The sequence below is a fragment of the Anser anser genome, assembly GCF_964211835.1.
Source record: "Anser anser genome assembly, chromosome: 3".
In the NCBI taxonomy this organism is placed as follows: Eukaryota; Metazoa; Chordata; class Aves; order Anseriformes; family Anatidae; genus Anser; species Anser anser.
In genome coordinates this window covers 90,252,380-90,275,214 of record NC_139722.1, presented here as the reverse complement: position 1 = coordinate 90,275,214, position 22,835 = coordinate 90,252,380, and the positions used below count along the sequence as shown (strand labels likewise).

At 35.8% G+C, this 22,835-nt stretch overlaps 1 protein-coding gene across 1 annotated transcript in view; it reads left to right on the top strand.

Moving 5' to 3' along the window:
- The first annotated feature begins 2,103 nt into the window (after window positions 1-2,103).
- Window positions 2,104-22,835, top strand: part of BTBD9 (BTB domain containing 9) — a 122,696-nt gene continuing 101,964 nt past the window's right edge. The window contains exons 1-7 of the mRNA XM_083831967.1: window positions 2,104-2,243; window positions 3,789-3,944; window positions 9,934-10,144; window positions 11,292-11,655; window positions 13,407-13,671; window positions 15,964-16,183; window positions 19,798-19,917. Of these exons, the coding sequence (XP_083688093.1) occupies window positions 3,863-3,944; window positions 9,934-10,144; window positions 11,292-11,655; window positions 13,407-13,671; window positions 15,964-16,183; window positions 19,798-19,917 (1,262 nt within the window). The 5' untranslated portion in view covers window positions 2,104-2,243; window positions 3,789-3,862. The remainder of the gene's footprint in view (window positions 2,244-3,788; window positions 3,945-9,933; window positions 10,145-11,291; window positions 11,656-13,406; window positions 13,672-15,963; window positions 16,184-19,797; window positions 19,918-22,835) is intronic.

Sequence of the window (22,835 nt, the reverse complement as noted above, 5' to 3'; positions counted from 1 at the left end):
TATAGAAGGTACTGCATTTGATTTCCACTATGCTAATCTAGGTATTAATGACAAATGTTAAGCATTATTGTCCAAGAGTAGTCCATAATATTTTGTTTATCTTTGTAAATGAGTAAAAATACATTATATGCTTCATCTGAGTTTTAATAGCTGTTGGAAAAGAGAATGTGAAGAGAATGTATTGCCCTGCTTACTGTCACCTACAGATGTACAAAAAAACCCACAGATTTATTGGAAAGCTGACACAGCAACTCTAAAGATGTTTCCTGTATTTTATAAAGCAACCCCAATACTTCAAATTGTCCTTTGTATGATAATTTGTGGATGGTCTCTACTTAAGCAGATAGGGTGCTATAGGTAGTGCCCTACAACTGTCGTTCATAAATCTTTTCCCTTCTTGAATGTTTGATAAGTAGTTGTTTTCTGCAACAGTAAACAGCTCATGCTTACACTGTCTGCCCTCCTTTATTTCCAGAGCTAATACCTTGCCTGTTTACTGTCTTGTTTCTGCGTGGTTGATCGTTTTCTTGTATGTTAGGCCCTTCTGATAGGGGCAATGTAGTTATCACTGTTTACAGTGAGATCTTAGAAACTGAGCTGTTGTAATAGCTGTCACCGCATGATCTCAGTCATCTTCCTCACAAACGTGGCATGTCTGATGTTCCCAGCCCCAAGCAGGCTCCTTCAGTCTAATAAATTAGCACTGATGTTCTTAAATGCTGGGTTAGTTTTATACCAAGTCTATTAAGCAGAAATGAGAAGCCAGTTCAAGGCTCCATAGTTTCCTGAACAATTAAATCGGGCTGTTCATTTTAGCAGAAATTTAGGTTGGCTCTGGTGACTCAGGAAACCTCACCCTACTTAAAAAAAATAAAAAAATAAAAAAATTGCAGAATACCTTACAGCTGCAATTAAGAGAATTCTTAATTTGAAGACTATGGTAGTATAGTTTTAGTATGATAAGGTGTCTTTTGAAGTTAGTAGCCAGTTGGATGAGAATAGTGCTGAGAAGGAGGAGAGCTACAGCAGTGAGATGAGACAAAGCACGCACTTGTCTGCAGCTTACATATGTTTTGATAAACTTTTTCATGTATGTACCTTCTCATGCTGGTGTGCTGAAATAGGAACTTAAAATGAAGTAAAACTCACCTGAAGCACAAGGGCTAATTGCATTTCCTTACCATCCAGGATCTTGCTTTAGACAGTAGAAAAAAATAGGCTAATGGTAGTCTAAGTGAAATTGTTTAAAACTAGTTTTATTTTAATTGATACAGATATATCATCTAAACCTTTGTGACAAAGGTCTGGGCAAGGAAAATCCCTACATTTTACAAGTGTGTAACTTGGGAGTTACATGCTCATAGTTTATCTACATAAAGTATTTCACTCAGACTTGTGTCATTACAGTTCAAAGTGCAGGTGTGACTGGAAACGCTATTGACGAAACTGTATGGAATCCGGTAATTAAAAGCGGGATAGTTTGTAAGTTGCGTGAATAAGTCAAAGGGTGTGCACATGTAGTTCAGTGGTAACTACACGAGAAGCAGTAGGCTGTGTTGAAGGTTCTCTGCTTAGCGCTCAAAGCTTGCTTTAAACGTGGCTGCTGATCTTGGGATGACCCTTGAGTTTGATTTTTATGTGTGTGTCAGTGTAAACAATGCAATAGATAATGAAATTATAAAGAGGATAGCACAAAAACCACTGTAGTTGCAAAAATATCGTGAAGAGGGCAAGGTATATTTTTTATTAGAAAAAATAAATACTGCTTCTTGACATATTGTGAACTATTTAAAAGCAGTGGTGTCAATTATGAAAGCCAAGAGTAAGCTGTGACGGAGGTACGCTTTAATGCCGGGGCAGGCTAAGAGAATCGACGTGAAGATTTTAAACGTGCAATCTGCTGAAACCGCTTGGGGCTCTCATTGATGACAGACTGCGGCATTTTCACATCTTCCAAGCTAACTCTTTGACGAAACAAAGCGTCGAATTAAGCATCTGGGGGCTTCACGCGGCGGGGCGCAGCCCGACCCCACCGGCCGCTCCCTGAGGCGCCCGAGAGCCTCCCGCGAGCTCCTCCCGCTGCCCCGGCGGCGGGCGGGCCCCGCGCAGGCGCCCCGCGGGCGGCCTGAGCGGGCTGCCCCGCCTCAGCACGCAGGAGGCCGGCGGCTGTTGCTAAGTGACGTCAAGGCGCCCGGTGGCGTCACGACGGCGGCGGGGTGGAGGCCCGCTGGGTGCCGGGGCCGGTGAGTCCCGTGGCGGGGGGGCGGCGGGGCCGGGCCGGGCCCGGGGCGGTCGGGGCCCGGGGGCGCCTCCTGCGTGCGGAGCGCCGGGGCCGTGCCCCCAGCGGGGCCTGTCGCGCTCCCGAGCCTGCCTGTGGCTCGTCGGGCGGCCGCGCGCCTCTCAGGGCTCCGCTCTGGCGTTTTATTCCCCCCCCCCTTGGTAATTAGGTCAGTTTATTTAGGCGCGGTGTTGCTGCGTACAGCGATCGGCAGGTCCCGCCGGGGTCGTGCTCCGAGGCTCCTGTGGCAGGTCAGGCGCTGCCGTGACATTGCCTCTCGCTGAGAAGTCGTTGTCACGTTATCACGTTAAAAGGAAATAAAGCCAGCTGGGTGTTACATTGCGCGCAGTCTGCGCGGCGCACAGAGCCTCCCCAGAGCTGGCATCGCTTCGTTTTGTGGTGCGTGTTTTAAGGCTTAATCCGGGCCTTCCCTCAGCACAGATGTGTTTAATATGTCACTTCTTACAAGTCTGTAATTCAGGTGCACAACATGTACTGTTGTGTCGGGGTGTGTTCCTGGATATATTTTTAACCCCTCAATTTTTATAAATTGCTTTTGAATACGTTTTGACAATACGAGCCAATTTAATAACATGCAATACTTATGGGAATAAACATTTACATAGCCTTGTTACTCTCCAAAAATAGGAGACTTTATTTGTCATACCTATTTTCAACTTGCTGGATGGAAGTGTGGTTACTTTCCTGTTCGAGAGACTACCTAAAAATATTTCTTTTTTCCTTCTTCTCCCTTGTTCCTTTAAACATATGCTTTAGAGAAGATTGGTGTCTTTAATGTGAGAATTCATAGGTCAAGGTGTCATCTAGTTAGCAATTTAAATACAGTTCATCTTTCCTGCTGGCAGGTATGAGAATAACAGCAATAGTTCATACTGCTGAGTTAAAAACATCGTGTCAGTTTTGTTTACAGAAACATACAGGCTTCATTTGTTTATTTCGTCATTGTACAGTTTTGTTTTCCTGTTTATAAGAATAAAGTCTTGCCCAGGAGAAGGATCTGCAACTGCCTAAAATAGTGTAAAACACCAACCAAGCAAACAAAAAAAAAGCAATGCCCGCCCACCACCTTAGGCTAGGCAAGACCTCTTACAGAGATTTGGATGTTTAGGGAGTGAAATGTGCATGATACACTTTGTATAGATGTGGTTTAGTTACGACACCCACATGGTAAAACTATGCTCAGGGATGCTGATGTTTCAGCAAGAGCCTTGGTGAAATATTTGTGCCTTACAATGAAAAAAATAATGACAACTCTTACCTTTTTTTTTGAGAGTTAAAAGAAAAAAATGGTCAAAATTAAATGATGACTGATAAAACAATAATTCTGATGTTATGATATAATATTATTAGAACACTTACCATAGAATGGAGGGATTCTTAAAAGTTATTTCCACAAAATTTTCAACTGAGAAATGTGCATTTCAGCCGATTTCTGCTATAGCTGCATGCCACCTGTTTTTAATGGTATATATTTCATGCATTGTTTTAGAAATATGGTATTCAGCTGGATGTTCCTGAACAGCATTTCTATCAGCTTCGTGTTCAATCTATCAGTTGTTCAGAATGGCAAAGAACCCTAATTTTCAGGAAGTTGGTCATTTGCCAACAGGCTACGTCCACTGTAGATCTTCAGAAACCTTTACTGGTGAGTATACTGATGTATTTTCTTGAGATTTTTAGCTTAAGGGTTTAGTTATATGCTATTTTATCTATGTCACATCATGTGTATTAATATTGATTTCATGTGTATTAATAAATCATCCGTTCCTAGTATATTGTTCTTTGTACATAGCTAAACGTACTCCTACTGTTCTGTCAGAGGAATACCTTTCTGAGCAGAATGTAAAACGTTATCACTGCAACGCTTAAGAACTGGCATGTGCTTGCAGATGACTACTGTGTAACTTTACGTATGTCTGAAGTCAAAACACTTTCAGTACTAAATTTTTATTTATAATGCTGTCATTGAATGACATGGTAAATAGAGTTAGCATCAGTGTTTTTTGTTTTTTGTTTTTTTTTTTTAATTCTTTCACAACAGAAGGGTTGGCGATAACTGTTACGAGAATTCCATTTACTTGTTTTTTCTTATTTTGTATCCGTGAATTCATGCCACGTGGATTATATTATTATTATTTGTGCATGTTGGATAAATAGGACCAGTCAGTTCCTCAGACATGCAGAGGTAGTTATTAATATGATATCAAGAAGTTTGTTGTTGGTAGTGGTTTTAGATTAAAGTTAGAATTTACTTTTTTAATGACTGTGTGCATTGTGGAGGTCTCCTATAGACCATGCAATTCCAATAAAAGCATTAGTGTAATATATTGATTTAGTTAGCATCTTTTTCTTTTTCTCCTCAATGTTTTGAAGCAGGTAACACTGGGAGTTGTTCATGCATAAGTCAGTGTGATTTAAAGCGTTGCTGTAGTTCAAATGTTAACTTTTTTCTTTCTTTCTGTAATATTTTGGCTGTTACATATGAGTGAGACTTTCTGTGAAATACCATCAAGCTATGTTTATGAAACGCCTAATCAGGAAAATTGGGGACATTTGAGAATTAGTTAATTGACGGTGTTCAAAAATAGAGGAAGACTTTCTGCTTAAAGATTGTCTTGAGTAAAACGTTATTTTTTTCCCAGTGCTTTTTTGTTTGTTTTGTTTTAAGTTAGGGAGGCATTCATATAAAAGCAGTACCTTTTTTTTTTTCCCTTAAAGCATTTCAGGGTCCTTTCAACGCTTTCTCTCTGGTGCCACATATTGTAGATGGTAGCTTGACTCTCTTATGGACAATCCCAGAGCTCTGTAGAACAAAGACTTTCATATTATTAGAAATATTATATAGAAGTAAAAGGATTAAAAGTGTAGAAAATTGGAGAACAAATACAATTTTCCTCAGATGTATTATTTGGCTTGTGCTTCAGTAGTGAATTACTTTTTTCTTGATGGAACAGAGTAAATTAATGATATTTGTAACTAAATTCTAAATGCCAGTGCTTCTGTGTTTTTTTTAAGTCGTGGTTAAAATTAAAAACAATAAAAAATCCCCCAAACAGCTGTAGCTAAACATTATTGCATATCAATCCTTTCACCTGTTGTGAAACTGAAGGAAATGGTGACCAGGCTTTCATGGTTTTATGGGTTTGCATCAAACCATAAAACTTTGTTTTACTCTTGGTGCTTGTGAACACTTTACATGAGCAAACTTAGAATTCTTCCCAACCTCCATGTCCTTCAACCAGAACAGTTTTATTTTTAGAACTTTTTTTTTCCCCATTCTGTTACACTTTTCACTCAGTCAACATTGTTACTATTATTCAGAAGTACAAAGGAGCTTCTGTAGCAAGGGTTCTGACAATATCTAAGTATTTACTTGTGTTTTCCTCTCTCTATATTGAAATATTTACAAACAACAACAAACTATTTCCTCAGATGTTAGTTTGTTGCACCTGAACTACTGAGAACAAAAATATTTTGTAGAAATTGTGTTTAAAATAGTATTTTTTTTTTCCTGAGATTTTGTTAAAACATAGCAGAATACTTTATGAAGGAATGAATCAGCTCAGAACTGTCATGATTCCTATTTCTAGAAACAATAGCAGTGTAAGAGTTATATTTAAGAAAATTCCCTTTGTGTAATTCCAACAAGAACTGTATTATCTTGGTATAGGTATAAACTAGATGATAAATTGTTTTTCAGGGGGTATAAAATTATTTGCTTTGTGTTTATAATCCAGATTTATTTCATAACATTTTTTATTCTGTCATTTTGTAGTTGTATTACTTACATACATATTTTTTTACTGTTTTGTATGTAAAATAAGAAATTCCAACATATTCAGGGAAAAATTCTTAAATTCCCTCTTCTATGTGGTATAAAAGCATTTCTTCCCTTTTTTCGATGAAAACAGCACTGCGTTGCAGAGGGCTGTCTTTCGTAACAGCCCAAGTGGGGTGGGAAAGTGACTTAGTGCTGATCTTTATTGCAGTTCTGGTTCCAGAGTAGTTTAGTAAAGAAGTCACTGTGTTTTTTTTGTTGCTACATTTTGTAGCTCACGTTATTGTATGCTATAATATATTACAGAGCACTTACTAAAAAGGAAATAGAGCAAGCTGAAAACTGTTTCTTTTTCTAACGTTGACACACCGCGTAATACTGCATATTACCTTGTGAAAAATGTGGCCTATTATTTATTACATAGGCATGCTATTGAAGATGGCAACCAAGAAGAGGCTCTTCCATGGTTTGGATAGCAGAGGTTAGACCTTACTGACTTCAGAGGCACCATTTAAGATTGGTGCAGTTTTAATAGCTCCTCACATTTACCGAGGAGGATGTTATACTTATTTCTGTGGCATGAACAAAGCTGCAGCAGCTGATTCCTGAAGCATCTGATTAGCTTTTAATAGCTACTGGAAATAGGTTATGGTGCTGGCAGGACGTTTGTAAATGGCTTAGCCTTTTATCTGCAGTTAGTAGAATGTTCTTCTTTGACCACCAGGAAAAGCAAATACCTGTATTCTCTGATTGGGGTGTAAATGATTACAGAAGATGCCAGAGAGATCATCAAAAAGGGTTTTGCTAAGCTCCAGGCAGCTTCTGCCTTTTTTTATCCTATTCAAAACATTGAATTGCTGGTTGTAATATTTAGCTCTGCAGGAAAGCGATGAGGTCATAGCAATTTGCCATAACTAAACCAGTATATTACTATTTACTTCTTCAAATGAGAATTGTGCAGATGGCTTCAAGGGTTGACTGAATTAATACCGCTAAATAATCCAGACTGGGAAGCTCTGAAGTCATGTACTATTTAGTTCTACATTTTGAAGACAAGAGTGCTCTCACAGTGCTGCTTGTTTTGCAGGTGAAACTTGCGTTAGAAATCTGTAGTAGGTCAAGTAAATGAATTTGAATTCTTCCTCATACTAGTGTTACCCACTGAAAGCATCTAAGTCACATACGTAGCTTTCATAGACTTGCCAGTTTTCAACCCTTTGGGTCACTCAAGCATTTGAAAGGTTCTTCAGCCCGAGGCTCGTAGCCACTGTTTGAGTCCCATATTCCCAGTGACCAGTTTGAAACTGGTAATTCAGAATAATACATCGTACCAGCAATTTGGAGGGTGTTGAACGTCTGTGAAACAAACTTATCTTGCGGCTGACACAAAAGGACTTCTCAATTTCTGCTTTCATCACTTGGGCTAGTCCCGGGTCTCGGTGTTCATAAAGACTGTCATCATGGGCTTATTTGCAAATGTCCCTGGTTCAGACTTTGCACATTTATTCTTGTGTATTTTTGTTTAGAGGTAGGCTTATATACTCTTGGGAGAGAAGTGTTCTTTTGATTTTATTTATTTATTTAGCTGAACAATTTTTCCCTTGAACTTTTCACCTTTTTGGCACATGACAACATCCACAGCTACAGAAGGCAAAATCAGTGTGCAGCTAATGGTTTTCCCATATTTTTACCACTGTTGTAGTCTCTCAGACAGTATCTGGTCTTAATTTTACAGAAAAAAAAAAGGTGGATGAAGAAAGCAAGAAATTAGACTGTAAAAGGAAGTAAAATAGATTTTAAAACCCAAATGTACCTTAAGTGTCTTAAATGAATTTCCCTAATTAATCAGAAGTGGAACTAGCAGAAGAGAGAGAGTACATTTTGCTTGATAATGCGTATGTAACTTGCATGTAATTGGATTGCCTGGCTATTGTGCATAACAATGAAGATCCAGAACAGCAATTACAGACTTGTACAGAAGTCTTGAAGGACTATGGAAGCTTTAGATTTGCAACTGAGTAGCAAATGTATTCTTTTGTTTGCTCATTTATTGTGGTAAAAGGTTTTACATTTTGAGGGCATTTGAATTTCACTGTAGTCTATAAACTCTCACATAATTATGTTGTGATAAATGCTGTTGCTAGTTGCAACTCGATTGATGTGAATTAAATTAGTCTTGCTTGATACAAAGTAAACGTTGCTGGAAGTGGATCTGTTGTGTAAATGCGTTCATTGCAGTGTTGTCTTAGCTAATTTAACCAGTGCAAATCAGTGCAAACCAGTACAGACAATCTGTTGTTATGACAGGAGAAAAAACAAATACAAAAACAATTAAAAAAAAACACACCTAAGTTACTAACAGATAGCAGAATAATTTCCTGCAGTGTTGTGTGTTATCACGGTTAGACGGCTTCTCAGGTGCAGTGCTGGTTCCACACTTTGATGTCTCCATGGGCGTACAGCTTCCAATTCGAATTGCAGAGGGAGCCTGTGGAAAGCTGGGGTCTGTTCTCACACAGGCTGTCATCTGTATCATCTATTCAGTATGCTGTATTTTTCTCCAATCTGACTTTCTACCACTTTTTCTGGTTTAATTTAAAGTTCTTTGGGATGGTGTTTCCATGGTATCTTGATTTTGGGTTAGGCGTTTCCAGGTGTTATGGAAGTGCAAATAATATTTAAGCCTATGTACATGTATTTTCCTGTCCTTTTTCCATAGGAGTGACTGGAAACAGATGTGTATTTTCTAATTGCACCTTTAAAATACAGCTAAAAATGCATTCCTGTCATGAGTTTTTCCACTTAGTGCATTAGCTGCGTGTGGGGTATGGTTTAATTTTCCTGCACACCGTCTTTTTTCAGCACTAGGTGTATGTCCATTTTGAAAAGTGGTCAGTCACTGGAGCACAGAAAAGTGTCACTGAAAATACAGGTTATTATCTGAAACAGCTAACCTTTTTTTATTTAAAAGAAATCTGAAGTATAACAATAGAAGCTGATTTAAGACCTAAATTCTCCTGTGGATACTCTTACCATTGAGTCTGTGGAAAGCCTGCAGAAAGGTTGCAGAAATAAGCCAAAAATAACATCAAGGCTAAAACCTCTTGTGAATTAAGTAGCAGTAAAATAATTCCATAGAATTGTATTGTTTTATAAATTAGTAAAGTTTCCTACATTTATAACTGAGAAGTATTTGTGGTTTAATTGGTTTAATTTTCTTTAAAGGATCAAGAAGGCATCAAGAAAACTGAGTACAAGGAATAAGAAAAATGTACATTGTAAAGCTTTGCTTTTTGACAGACTTCATCTGTTAATAGTTGCAAGTTATCCCCAATTCTTCATTTTCTCTCAGTTCTGGAAAGCTGATGGGAATTCTGCAAGAATGGGTTATAAACACTGCTGGTTTATTAATCTTATTTATTATAAATTCACTGATTTTAGTAGAGACTTCAGAGTTAAGATGAAGCTTAATTGGTCAAATCATTTATTTCTCTTTAGTTATGTGCATTTTAATTCAGACAAAAATTGGTTTCTAATGGTAATTGTAATTAAAATTGTTTAATTTTTAATTAAATTAATTTTTAATTCATTTTTTGGAAGGTTGTTTTTTTTTTTAAGTAAATGGCTTGACAAAAGAGCAAGGTGATGGGATTCTCTGAAATAATTTTTTTTATGAACGGAATTGTTGATTCAAGCTGCACTAAGTCCTGTTGTAAATGAACTTCAATAGAAAACCTCTGTTTTATTTTCCTTGTAATATATGGGAACTTACACTTTTTCATAATTGCAGCTTGGTCTTTGCCATTTCTAAATATTTGTGCTCTTTATACTCCTAGCTGTTTTCTTTTCTCTTTAGGCTACCAGTATCCCCATCCCTCAAAGATGAGTAACAGCCACCCACTTCGTCCTTACACAGCTGTGGGTGAGATTGACCATGTTCACATTCTGTCAGAGCATATCGGTGCTCTGATGAATGGGGAAGAATATAGCGACGTTACCTTTATAGTGGAAAAGAAACGTTTTCCGGCACACAGAGTGATCCTGGCTGCTAGGTGCCATTATTTCAGGTGAAGTACAGCTTTTTGGCAGGCTCACAGGAAATTTTCATGCAGATAAGATAAACATTGTTTCTCTATGAACTTTTCAGTGTGTAATCATCTGTCCATTGAGTGTGACCTTTTCTCTGTGAATGTTTCCAAGCACTTCAAATCATTGTGTCCAGATATAAAAAGATAAATACCATGTCATGATGTTATTCTTTTGACCTTCATTAAATTGGACTTTGAAGTTATTTTCACAAATTCAAGAGAAAGGTAACTTTTGGAACAGAAAATTTTACTGTAAAATTGTTTTGATTTCTCAGAGCATGGATAGCGTGCTTCTGTGAAATACATTAATTAGAAAGTTTACTTTTGACACAATGAAATTAAGTATGTAAAAAGATCTGGTTGACTCAGGTTAGAATATTTATTTGAAAACTAGAAATAATACTAAACCAACTTTTTTAAAGAGCTAGGCATTTTTCAATCTAAATAGAATTAGATTCACTTCCTGATGATGTTTTTCCAGTCAGTTTTGTCAGAGGGATAAGTTAATAACTAAACCAAGATTGAATGCAAATTGTTTTCAAACTGTATATCACACTTAAAAGAAAAAAATAAAATGTGGGTACGTAGAATTGTTTTATTTTTCTCAAGATTCAGGACATCATCAGGGTTGCCGTGTGTTGGTTTTAGCAAATCCTAGGATTTTTGATCCTTTATTCCTTATTGTAATCTGTCAGTGTTATTACGGCGATGAACTCGTTGTTTCACTTGTTTTTTCTGCATTTTTTTCTTTATCACTAATAGCACTATATTAAAAAAAAAAACAAATCAGCAACAAAAGAGTCCTAGCTGAATGGTATCTGAATTTCTGCTTTGCGAACTATTGCTCAAAACAGAGATGGAGCAAGTGTTCTCTAGGATAAAAGCATGATGCATTAGACTATTATTCTGTTCCTGTGCAGCTGCTTTCAAAGCAGAACTGCACCTTAAATGCCAAGCATAAGGCTTTTTCTTTTGTAGTTTCTTAATGTGCATCCCCATTCCATCCCCTCTGTTGTAACTTGTCATTTTCTTTCTATTTTTGTCTGTTTTTTTATTATTGTTATTATTTGTTAGTAATGCAGATATTATCAGGATATAAGTTTCTCAAATTTTATCTTTCTTATAGAGCATTATTGTATGGTGGAATGAGAGAATCTCAGCCTGAAGCAGAAATTCCTCTTCAGGACACCACTGCAGAAGCATTTACCATGCTGTTGAAGTATATTTACACTGGTCGTGCTACACTACGAGATGAGAAGGAGGAAGTCCTCCTAGACTTCCTAAGCCTGGCACATAAATATGGGTTTCCAGAACTGGAGGATTCCACATCTGAGTATCTTTGCACCATACTTAATATTCAGAATGTCTGTATGACATTTGATGTTGCCAGTCTTTATTCCCTTCCAAAATTAACTTTTATGTGCTGTATGTTCATGGATAGAAATGCCCAGGAGGTGCTCTCCAGTGAAGGCTTCCTGTCTCTTTCTAAGGTATATCTTTTGTTTGTATTTTTTTTTCCCCAGGAATGTTAATTTTAATCTGTATACACTTCATGATAAAATACTAATGGGGGTATAAAATACAAGCTTATAGGTTTGATAAAAGGTGACACTTTATACTAGTGAAATTGAGGCAGTTGGAAGTATTCAAGCCAAGGTGAGGTGAAAATCCTGGTGACCCGTTCTGAACTTTTTAGGTATTTAATTCTGACTAGTCAGTATAGCAAAATATGAGAATATTTTACTAAGTGGGAGCGGGTGACTTAATCTTATTTTCTTGGTTTTAATCAGTCCTTGAAGTAATATCACTTGGTTTCTGAATACTGCCTCGTGGTTATTAAGTAAAGATAAGATAGCAGAAGGTATTCCATTCTGTTAATTTCTTGATATAGGCGGTCTCTGAGGGGTGATTTCCTACAGTGTAAGCTAGAGTTTCGTGGGGCTTGGTATGATTTATCATTGTCATGTTCTGATATCATGTAATATGGTGGTGTTGTAGGGTGTGGGTTTTGCTGTCGTTTTTTGTATGTTGTATTTATTCTTGTTAGATGCATAAATATTTGCTGGAGTCAGGTGATCCTATGCTACTGAAATTTTCCACTTGATCTAGAATGGCCTATGAGCTGGATATAATAGTGGTAAAGTGTTTTCAAATGGTGTTCATGTGAAGCAGCAGAGCATCTTGAATGAATGATAGTTTAATTTTATTTTAAAAAAGAAGAAAGTGTTATAAGTATTAGTGGAAAAGCTGTGATGGGTCTGTTCCCTGAACAAGTACGAGACATTCTGCTCTGCTGACTAACTTACTAGCTGTGTAGGGAAAAGATGCTTTTTCCCTGCTGTATTCTGTCACATGCAGTTTATTAAATCTGAGCTCTGAGAGCATATTTTCAATTAAAAAAAAAAAAAAAAAAGCAGATGTCATTCATTAGGAAACATGTACTTTCTAAAATCTTTATCACAGCCAATCCTGGCATATAAAACAGACTTGTCCTTTTCTGTGGCAGACTCCTAATCATTGTGCTTGCTAAATGAAAATAAAAAAAACATTCAGTTCTTTTTGTTCTCATAATACTATTTGTCAGTTATTTGTATGAGTAAGAGTCAGTCAGGTTTTTACCTGATGATACCATGTTGGTCCCAGGAGAGAGGGGCAGGGGAAAAAAATGCTTAAGTAGTTAAAAATTGTTTTAAAAGGTGATTCCAAGCCACAGTTGATTTTTTGCATCTCTCATTGTAATCAGCGTAAGCTTAAAGGAATGCTTTGAACCATACTACTACATCCCCGAATGAGTTCTTATATTCCTAATTATCTTAAATTAAGGTATATAATTTAATAGAAGTTGGAATAAAATTAATTTGAATAGTTTTCCATGTTTCCTTTATGTCTTATTTCTCATAGTGGATTAGTATTATTTCTTAATATATACATAAGAAACTAAAACAAGCCATAAGTGCAGTACTGAAACTAAAGATTAAATCTAGCTGAGGAGTTCTGTTAGTGCAGTTACTATAGACTAAAAAAATGTTTTTTGTGTGTGTGTTTGTGTGTTTTGAATCTGAGAAACAAGATTCAGATTCAGGAATCTTTAGGGGGCTTTTGCTTCTACTGGGGGCTTACTGTTTCAAGTAGTAACTCCTTTTTAATAACTAAAAGTTAAATGACCCGTTAAATTTTAAAAAGAAAGAAAGTAAGTATCTTAAAATACAGCTATTTTTTGTTTGTTTGATTTCTTTTCCAGGCTGCTCTTCTAAGTATTGTATTGAGGGACTCTTTTGCAGCTCCTGAGAAGGATATTTTCCAAGCCTTGATGAATTGGTGTAAACATAACCCCAAGGAAAACCATGCTGAAATTATGCAAGCCGTGCGTTTGCCACTAATGAGTCTAACAGAACTGCTAAATGTTGTAAGACCTTCTGGACTGTTGTCACCAGATGCCATCTTAGATGCCATTAAGATTCGTTCTGAGAGTCGGGACATGGACCTCAACTACAGGGGCATGTTAAGTAAGCATCTTTTTTTTTCTCTCTCGTTTAGTGACTGATGGACTATAGTTGTCTGGATGATGTGCTTAATGTGTTCTTTGAGTTTTTGCCTATTGCTGTATGTTTTTAAAAGGCTTGCATAATGAAATGTCCTGTTATGTAACATTCTTGACTTTGGTGTTCCTCAAACAGGAAATAACATTAGTCAGCATATTTTCTCATTTTTTTTTGTCTCAGGTATTGCTCAAACATGTACATCGTTATAAAAATGTATTTTCCTTGAGGAAATAGTATTTTAATAGAAAATCCTTTGCAAAAACAATAAACAAGAATGCTTTGGCTGTGGGCTATATGGAATTTAAATGATTTTATGTTGATGCTGACTTGTTTTGTAGGTCATTAAAATTTTCATACGTCTTTTCTCCAGTATTTTTGATTTTTCTGTTATTTTTTGTGTGTTTGCTCAAATAATATAAACAGATCTTCCAAATTGTGTAAGGGAAGTATAAAAAGCATGAGAAGCCTTTTGTTTGACTTCTTATCCATGCTGTCTGTTAAGTCAACAGGAATATATGATGTTAAGCTTTTTAAAAATACTATTACTTTGCATACAACATGGGATGTATAGAATGTATTTGTCCCACAACAAAGAATAGCATTAAATATTCTTTGACAGCCTGCACTGTAGTCTGTCAGTCATTCAGGACGAGCCTTGAAAAAGAGAACTGATTTTTTAGCACTGCATCTTCCCTTAGAAGTTAGATATTAATATTTAAAAATCTGAGTTAATATTAGGATATTGTAAAAATCCTATGATATGAGACGTTCTGTTGACAGTCTATTAGATAATTTTTATAAAGTTAAATGGTGTCTCCTGACTTCTTTTTCTACCTTCTTACATCTCAGTAATGTGTTCCTAATCTCAGAATTTCTAGCTTTGTCAAAATCACAGCTTTCTAAAGAATTGAATTTCTATGTTGTTTTAATAGTAGTTCAAACTCTTGGGACTTCCTCTGTTTGCGGAAACATTGATGGTTACTTGCAATGTCATAGTTGCATATTAGTGTATTTGATGTTTCTATGTAGTGGTACTAAAACACAGTTAAAGTTTTATCACCTCAAATCCTGTTCTTTAGATAACAGAAATAATGTTATGTTAAAATTCATGCTTCTCTTCCCAATGTACCTCGGGTTCAGGGCAGACTTTCATTTATTTATTTTTTTTAACATTGAGATCATGTTTTACAGCTTCTGTCCTGAAACAAAACTCTTAACAATGACTTTTTAACAGGGTGGTTCATCAGTGTGTTGTTTTGTAGTTGAGTTAGGGATCGTTATCCCCAGTTGTCTTGATGGGAGATCTGTTCCTAGGATAAACACATTTATTACTCTGAAATGCAGGCATAAAAGGCTTGCTTTAATGTGTTAGTTCAAAGCCTAAGAAGCCAGTAGGAAATTTAACCATAAACTTCACTAGTCTTTTGGTCAGGTTCATTTAGCTTTGCAGAGTACTGGAAGCTTGTATCACTATCAAAATAGCTTTTATAACTATACATACTCTATATACCGCTCTGCATATTCCATCAGCTATACTTCATACCTCTCTGCACATTCATGATTCCTCCATGTCTTTAATGTGGTTTTAGTTTCCTTTCCCCCCTTCTTTCTTCCCTTCCTCCCTCCCCTGCCTCCACCCCCCCACCCCCAAAAAAAAGAGAGAAGGGGATCAAGAAAGGGATCAAATGTGATGAGAGGTATGGTGAAAGGTTTACTATGACGAGAAACTAAATAGACCAAAAGTTTCAAACCAGAAGGAAAGTAACAATTGAATAAGGAAGGCACGCAAGAATTCTATAAAATCATGAAAGGCACTAAGCATATAGGGACTATATAGTAGTAAATGATCACTACTTTTACCATGCAAGGACTAGGTGGCGTCAAATGAGGTGGAAGAACAAAAAATTCTAAAATGTGTTTTCAAAATGCATAATTACCTTGTGGTAATAATTCTATGTTATGGGATTGTAAAATAAAACAGCTTTTATTAAGGCTGTGAAAATAATTTGTGAAGTATACTATTCTTGGCTGGAAACTGAGCTGTGGAGTGCTAGAAGCAATGGATTTACAGGGGAGGTATTACTGTGCACTGGCTCTGTTTTTTTCTTCTTTCCTTGATCATGTGTTTGTAGCCACCATTGGAGAAACGATATGGGCAATAAATCTTCATTCCGACCTCATACAGTTGATGTTCAAAACATCTGATTTGCATGATGAGAGTTTAAGTACTAAGCAGTTATTTCCATTTCTTCTTAGTACCAGGAGAAAATATTGCAACAATGAAGTATGGAGCCCAGGTTGTAAAAGGGGAGCTGAAGTCTGCTTTATTAGATGGGGACACTCAGAACTATGACTTGGATCATGGCTTTTCTCGACACCCAATCGATGATGACTGCCGTTCTGGTATTGAAATTAAACTAGGCCAGCCATCAATAATCAACCACATACGAATACTCCTGTGGGACAGAGATAGTCGGTACGTGCTAAGCTAACATAAAAAAGGAAGGTGATGCATTTTTTCTTGTGATAACATATAAATGCAAATTATTTATAAATGTTTTATAGAAACAGCATGATACAGTGTTGGAGATGGCAGTGACAGGTTTTATTTGAAAAGGCTGGTTTTTAAATACAGTTTTGCTTACTTACACGACAAACTTCATTTTGCGAGACTAAAGTGTCTCGTAATATTTCAGTGTTTTCTCAGTGTCTTCATTAAATGTTATTTCACTATTGAAAGCTTGTATTGTTTAAATAGTTTTAATTAATAATACTTTAATTAACAGCTTTAATTTGTTTTTCTATTTGCCACTTAATATCCACTTGCTCTAATTCTTGCCACTTAACTCTAATTCTTTTCCAGAATATTTTCAGATATTATGTCCTAGACACTAAAGGAATGTTTGTTTAAAGTTTTTCAATATCAAAATTGTTAAAAACTACCATATTTTCAACAATAAGAGAATAAAAATTTATTTAGAATAGGATTCGCCTGCTAACTACAGTAGTTAGTAGAAGCCACTTCGTAGTGGGACTGCTGAAGTATGAATTATCATGGCTGCCTTAGCCAATTTATGCTCAGCTTCTTTAGATTATTATGGGACGCATGAAAGATCAAATTATGCATACTTGAACAAATGAGTGAGTATTTAAAAAGGAAAATTTCAAGGCTCTTTTTATTTCACAAGAGTAATATATTCATTTTATAATATGCCATCACAAAAATTTTGCAATTTAGAAGACATCTCATGCAGGTATTTATAAGCAGTTTTCTATTTAAATGAAAACAAAAACAGAAGCTATTTACATTTTATCACCTTTCTGATAAGAGGTTGATTTTTATGTAATTTCAAATTAACAGTTTAGAATTGCAAAACAGTTATATTTTGTTTTCTTAACTAAGCTGTGTTATTTTAGAACAGGAGGCATTCTATGGATTTTAATTTTTACTTTTTTTGTAAATTAAAATTTATTTAAAATGTGAATTACAGTTATTAATCATTCAAAACAAGCTGCATGAACTTATTTATTTATTTGAAGTTCTGATTCAGTTCAGCTGAAATTTACACTTCTCTTTTCCTTTTGGAAAGACTGAAAATTAAACTTTTAAAGGCTCAAGGTACAACTTCACACAATATTAAACTATTTGTCACAGAAGATCAACTAACAAAACCCAGTATTTAATAAAATTTTAAAAAGTATTAGAGCTATTAATAATGAGTAGTTCTCTTGAAATTTTCAGAGAGCTTGTAATTGGTAAGATGCCCCTCATCTGCAAGGTATATATCAGATAGCAGCTGATGAAACTCAGGGTGGAAAAAGCCTTATCCTTGGGAAAACTTATATAAAGGGTGGGTTTTTTTGTTTTTGTTTTTTCCTCCTGCTTTGTGTCACATGACACATCTGAACTTTGTAGAATAAACCATTGTTGGTGGCAGAATTGGACAAGATGAACCTATTTTTGTCTTCATAAAATACTGAGGTTACAGTGGTTTAGTGGTTTCATATCTAGTTTGTGTTATCCTGTGTTTTTTTTGTTTTTGTTTTTTTTCCTATGGTAAATCTCTTATTGGACTTTCTCTTGCTTCTTATTAGGTAGGATACCTGAATTGTCATTTGTGTTTTTTTGTTTGTTTGTTTTGTTTGTTTGTTTTCCAGTAGATTAACTGTCTTTAAGATAAATGCAAAAGGATGCATTTATAGTACCGTGTCCAACTGTGGGCTGCGTCCAGTATATTGTTAATATACTGGAGCGAGTTCAGCAGAAGGGCACCAAGATGATGAGGGTTTGAGCATGTGACGTACAAGGAGATCCTGAGAGAACTTCTTCCATTTTGAGAGGAAGAGGAGGGATGTTATTGCTGTTTTCACCTTTTTAATGGAGGAAAATAGGGCTAGGCTCTTCTTACAACTGTGTGCTGAGACAGGGCAGTGGACACAAGCAGCAATGAGGGAAATTCCTATTAAACATTAGGAAAAAAAATCATAATGGGGATAGTTAAACTTGGGAAGGGTTTTCACAGAGAAGTTCTGGATGTCAGTCCTTACACGTATGCAGAAATTAACCAGCCAAGAGAGTAAGTAACCCACTCTGTTTGGCATTGCTTTGACTGTAGGGTTGGGCAAAGTTCTAGAGATCCCTTCCAACCTATATTATTCTTTTATTTTGAGAATTGCCAGCCGCTCATCTACATCTTTCTCATGGGATACATAAATAGTCTTTCTAAGGAGATGTTTTAGCAACTGTACAAGTTTACCGTGGCTTCTTGTTGAACAGCTTTTTAAACTACTCATTAACTTCAGCTGTCTCTGTGAAGCTTTAGCCTATTGGATATCTTGATATAGATAGTGTACATTTGTAATATATGCTTGTATGTTTTGCATCTATAATTTAGAGGTGTTATTAACAGATGAATCTTAGATATAAAAGTGCAAAGGAGACTAGCTGTACAAATTATCTCTGCAAAAAAGTTGCCATCCTTACGAAAGGATTAGGCATTGTGTTGTATTTTTTAGATAATTTTTGTTTGCTTGGTATCTTGGACCGCCCCCCCCCCCCCCCCCCCCAAAAAAAAAAAAAAAAAGAAATGTTTTATATTGGTTACAAATTTACATTATTCTGGTGATGGTGGTGTGAGAACTCTAAATTCTCACCACACAGTGGGTAGAAGGTCTTTTGGATCTCACTGCTCAAACTCTGAAATGCTAGAACCTAGTTTGGTCAAATATGCATAATCATGTTGCTGAGACACAGTGTGTTTACATGAGTTGTGAATATTACACATCTGATTACTATGAAAGTGAAAGCTATTATGGATTGACATCTTAAAGACCTTTCTAAGTGCATAAATTGATACTAAATGTTGAGGAGAGGAGAGTTTAAAACATAACACTTCAGACACCCACCCCTCTAAGTCCCCATAAAAAAAAAAAGATTAGTATTTGAAAGTAAACATAAACAAGAGGAACACACATTGTGTTGTAGATATTTTTTGTTTTTATTTTTGGTGACGTAATTTTGAGGTGTATAAGTGATGCATCACTGGCTTAACAATGTATCATAAACAGCTGAGGTGGTCAAAAGTAAACTCAAGAAGAACTTGAGTGAGAAAAAGATTATGCCAGAAAGTAAAGTAGTCCTCTTCAAGTAAAAGGTTTCAATTTGATAAATCCTTTTTGATTTTCTTCATTCATATGGCAATAGAAATACCTTCATCACTGGTGTTTTAGATTTATTCTATTCAGAAAGAATACAAATTAGTATTTTATGGCTAAATATGAGTGAATTTGAAAGTTTTGATTACATTTTTTGAGAGGTGAAGGTCTTATCTGATTACAGCAGATTGTGAGTGTTGAGATGTTTTAAGTCATTCTGAAAACATCTCTAAATATAACTGCCTGTGAATTTATTTTCAAAGCTAGTTTGGAATAGGGATCTTTCTTAGAGATTTTAGACACGGGACTGTGGGTAGCCTTCCTTTCAGCACAATTAAAAATCCGGAAGAAATTGTAGAAGTTAATACCTAATATGTGATTACTTGTATTCTAACTACTCTTCATTTTTTTTTTTTTTCTCCTGACAATCCAAAGGTCTTATTCCTACTACATTGAAGTGTCCATGGACGAGTTAGACTGGATTCGAGTTATCGATCACTCTAAATACCTCTGTCGGTCCTGGCAGAGCCTGTATTTTCCTGCCCGTGTCTGCAGGTTAGTTCATCAATGTAACATTGCATGGCTGTCATTAGATAATGTAGACACCAGAATAAGTTGCTGGGTTTTGCTGCTATATTATGTATTTCTGATGGTGTATGGTATACACAACTTTCATAAGCCGTCCAAAAAAATCCCAACACTTGTCTATCTTGCTTTTTAATATAAATAGTTGATAAATTACAGGCATCCTGTTTTGAAAACTATGATTCATCTACCTCTAGCCTTGTATCTCTTTTTTCTTCTTACTCTCTTCTTTTTTTAATTATTATTTTGAGTCATACTCTCTTCCTCTTGCAGCTACATTCTGAAAACAATGATTTTTTTTCACTTGTTAGTAAACATCATTCCTTGGCTGCCAAATTTTTTTAATGGTTTTAAATACTTGCTATACAACTTGGTAATGTATTTTCTATATTTTACATGTTTTCTGTTGTTGCATTGAAAGAGTATGAAAGAGTTATGAAAACGAGAAAGAGGAGAGGTAAGATTAAGGAGGTTTGAACAATGATATGTGGAAAACAAAGCACCTACGTGGGCTCAATCATTATCGAGGTGATGGTGTCTTTTTGTTGGAGGTGCTGGGAATTCTGGAAAAAGCTTGTGATCACACTGAAGCTCTCCTATCCAAAAACTGTATTGAACTTACTAACAGAGAAACTGTAATCTGTAGATTCCAGAGATGTTACGATCACTATGCTTTGTATGATAGACTCAGTGTTGTAGTAATTATTCTGTAGACACAGACTTCTTAATCATTTAGCAATTAATGGAATCACCAAGGAAGGGAAGCACTTTTTTTTTCCTCAAAGAGTGGCCTCTTGCTCTGATTTTCACTGCTCCACGACATGGAATTTCAGACAAACTGTTGTAGCGTATGTGGAAAAAATCTAGTTGGTCATTTGTGTGCACCTTCTCAGGTAACTTTTTCTCAGCCTCCCTGTTGCTTTAATAATCTCATACTAGATGTAACTGGCTTCAAATTTATTTTTCCTGACGCGGACAAATACATCTTCACTTCTTCCTTGTAAGCTCTATGATTCTTACTTTACTGTTTTCTCACTCTGAGATTGCAGCTGTCCTCTAGTTTGTATCTCTGTCTGATAAATCTTGGCTTAAAGGTGTCTCTGTTAAATCATCCATCAATGATGAAATGCCTCATGGAGTTTATAGGTGTGTTTTGTTTTGTCTGGTTTTGTTTTTCTTGTGACCTTAACTTAGTACAAAGTGGACAGCTTGTTACTAAGGACAGTGATTTTTGATTCCATCATGTTAACAAAATTTGAAGAGATCTAAGGTGTTGAGGCAGGACTTTTCTTAATCTTCTTTCAAAAGGACAGCCATTCTATGACTTCATCCAAAGACTTATCCAAAATTGATTTTCTATTTCAACATTAGTTTGTCTGCTTGTCATAAAGATGTCTTTATGGCATCACTGTGTAGGATGACTTTTTGAGGAGTAAGTGAGAACTGGAGAACTAAGTTCATTGGCTATGGTTTTAATATACACACTGTTTTTCAAAACAAGAGAGTGGAATGTGTCAGATTCTGTAGGTGTTGTTGAAGGACAGTGTGTTTGTGTCTACCATACTAGGGCAATTGTTCAAACATAGATTATAAAGAGAATATTAGCCTTGATATGCTAGGCAACATTAGTTTCCTTTTTGAGTCATCTTTCATATAAGTATTAGTTATGCAAGGTGAGAGCTGTCAAAAGCTGAATTAATGTGTTCACCTGAGTTTTAAGGAGCTCTTCAAGCATTTCATTAGGCAGAAAATGTGAATGTATTTTCTATTTGCATGTATCCAGGGTTGGATTTTTGCTTGTTTGTTTTTTGAAAACCTTTCATTTTTCTCTTAGGTGAGTCATTATCCATTTTCAAATCTATAGTCAATGTCTCTTTCACACTAGCGGAATGAAAAAGATGCAACTTTTTGGCAGTTAGTTGATGAATAAAATACATGCAATTTATATCACAATGAATTAAGACCAATTTAGTGTGCTTGATAAGTTATTCATTGCATTATGTGCATTGCAGCCTTTACCATGACTGATTTTTGATATATGAAGCATTGTGAACGCATATCCACAATACTTTTAGAGTTAGTTTTAGAGTTAGTTTTTGCCATGAAAAATAATTTGTGGGGCATTGGTACATCAAGTGAATGTTAACACCTCCAATGATTTTTGAATAGGCAATGCTGTTTCATATTTTAGCCTTTTCAGTTTTTCATCCTTTCATTTTTGTTTTGCGGTTTCATCTTTGTTCTTTGCCCTAGATCACTAATTTTGAAAACCTCTTTAAAGCAATTACAAGAAAATGAAACCTTTGAGAGATTCCAAATCAAATGTAGCCACATGGTGTCACTGTAATAAAAGTCTAAGACACTTCGTTTTTTCTGTGTTTAAACTCTCTTTAGTGAAACTGTTGTTGCTAGTGTATGCTGTGCTTGTGTCCTAAACTTCCCAGGTTTCTGGAAACGTTATGGTTTGTTCTTAGCTGTAGAGAGAACCAGTACAGAGATCGTACATCAGGTCAGAAGGAAATTCTCCATTTGCTTTCCCATGTTTAATCTGCCACTGGATGATGCTCAGTTTTAATTGTGAGAGAAATGGACAAACCAGACCAATTTATAATTTAATAAGTAATTTGGCCAGTAATGCCAGAATGTGAAAAATATTGTGAAAGGGGGAAAAGGTCAAATTTTATTTGTATTTGCTATTTCTTTATTGTCTTAGAGGAGTACTAATTGTAGAAAGTTTGTTCTTTTTTCTTATTCTTCTTAAGATATTACAACGTGACTAATGAAAGTGAAATATTAATTATTACTACATAAATTCTTGGTCCTAAAGCATGTTTAAAAAACAGAACGAAAAAAAATGGTAGATGACTATAGGAAAACACTGTAAATGT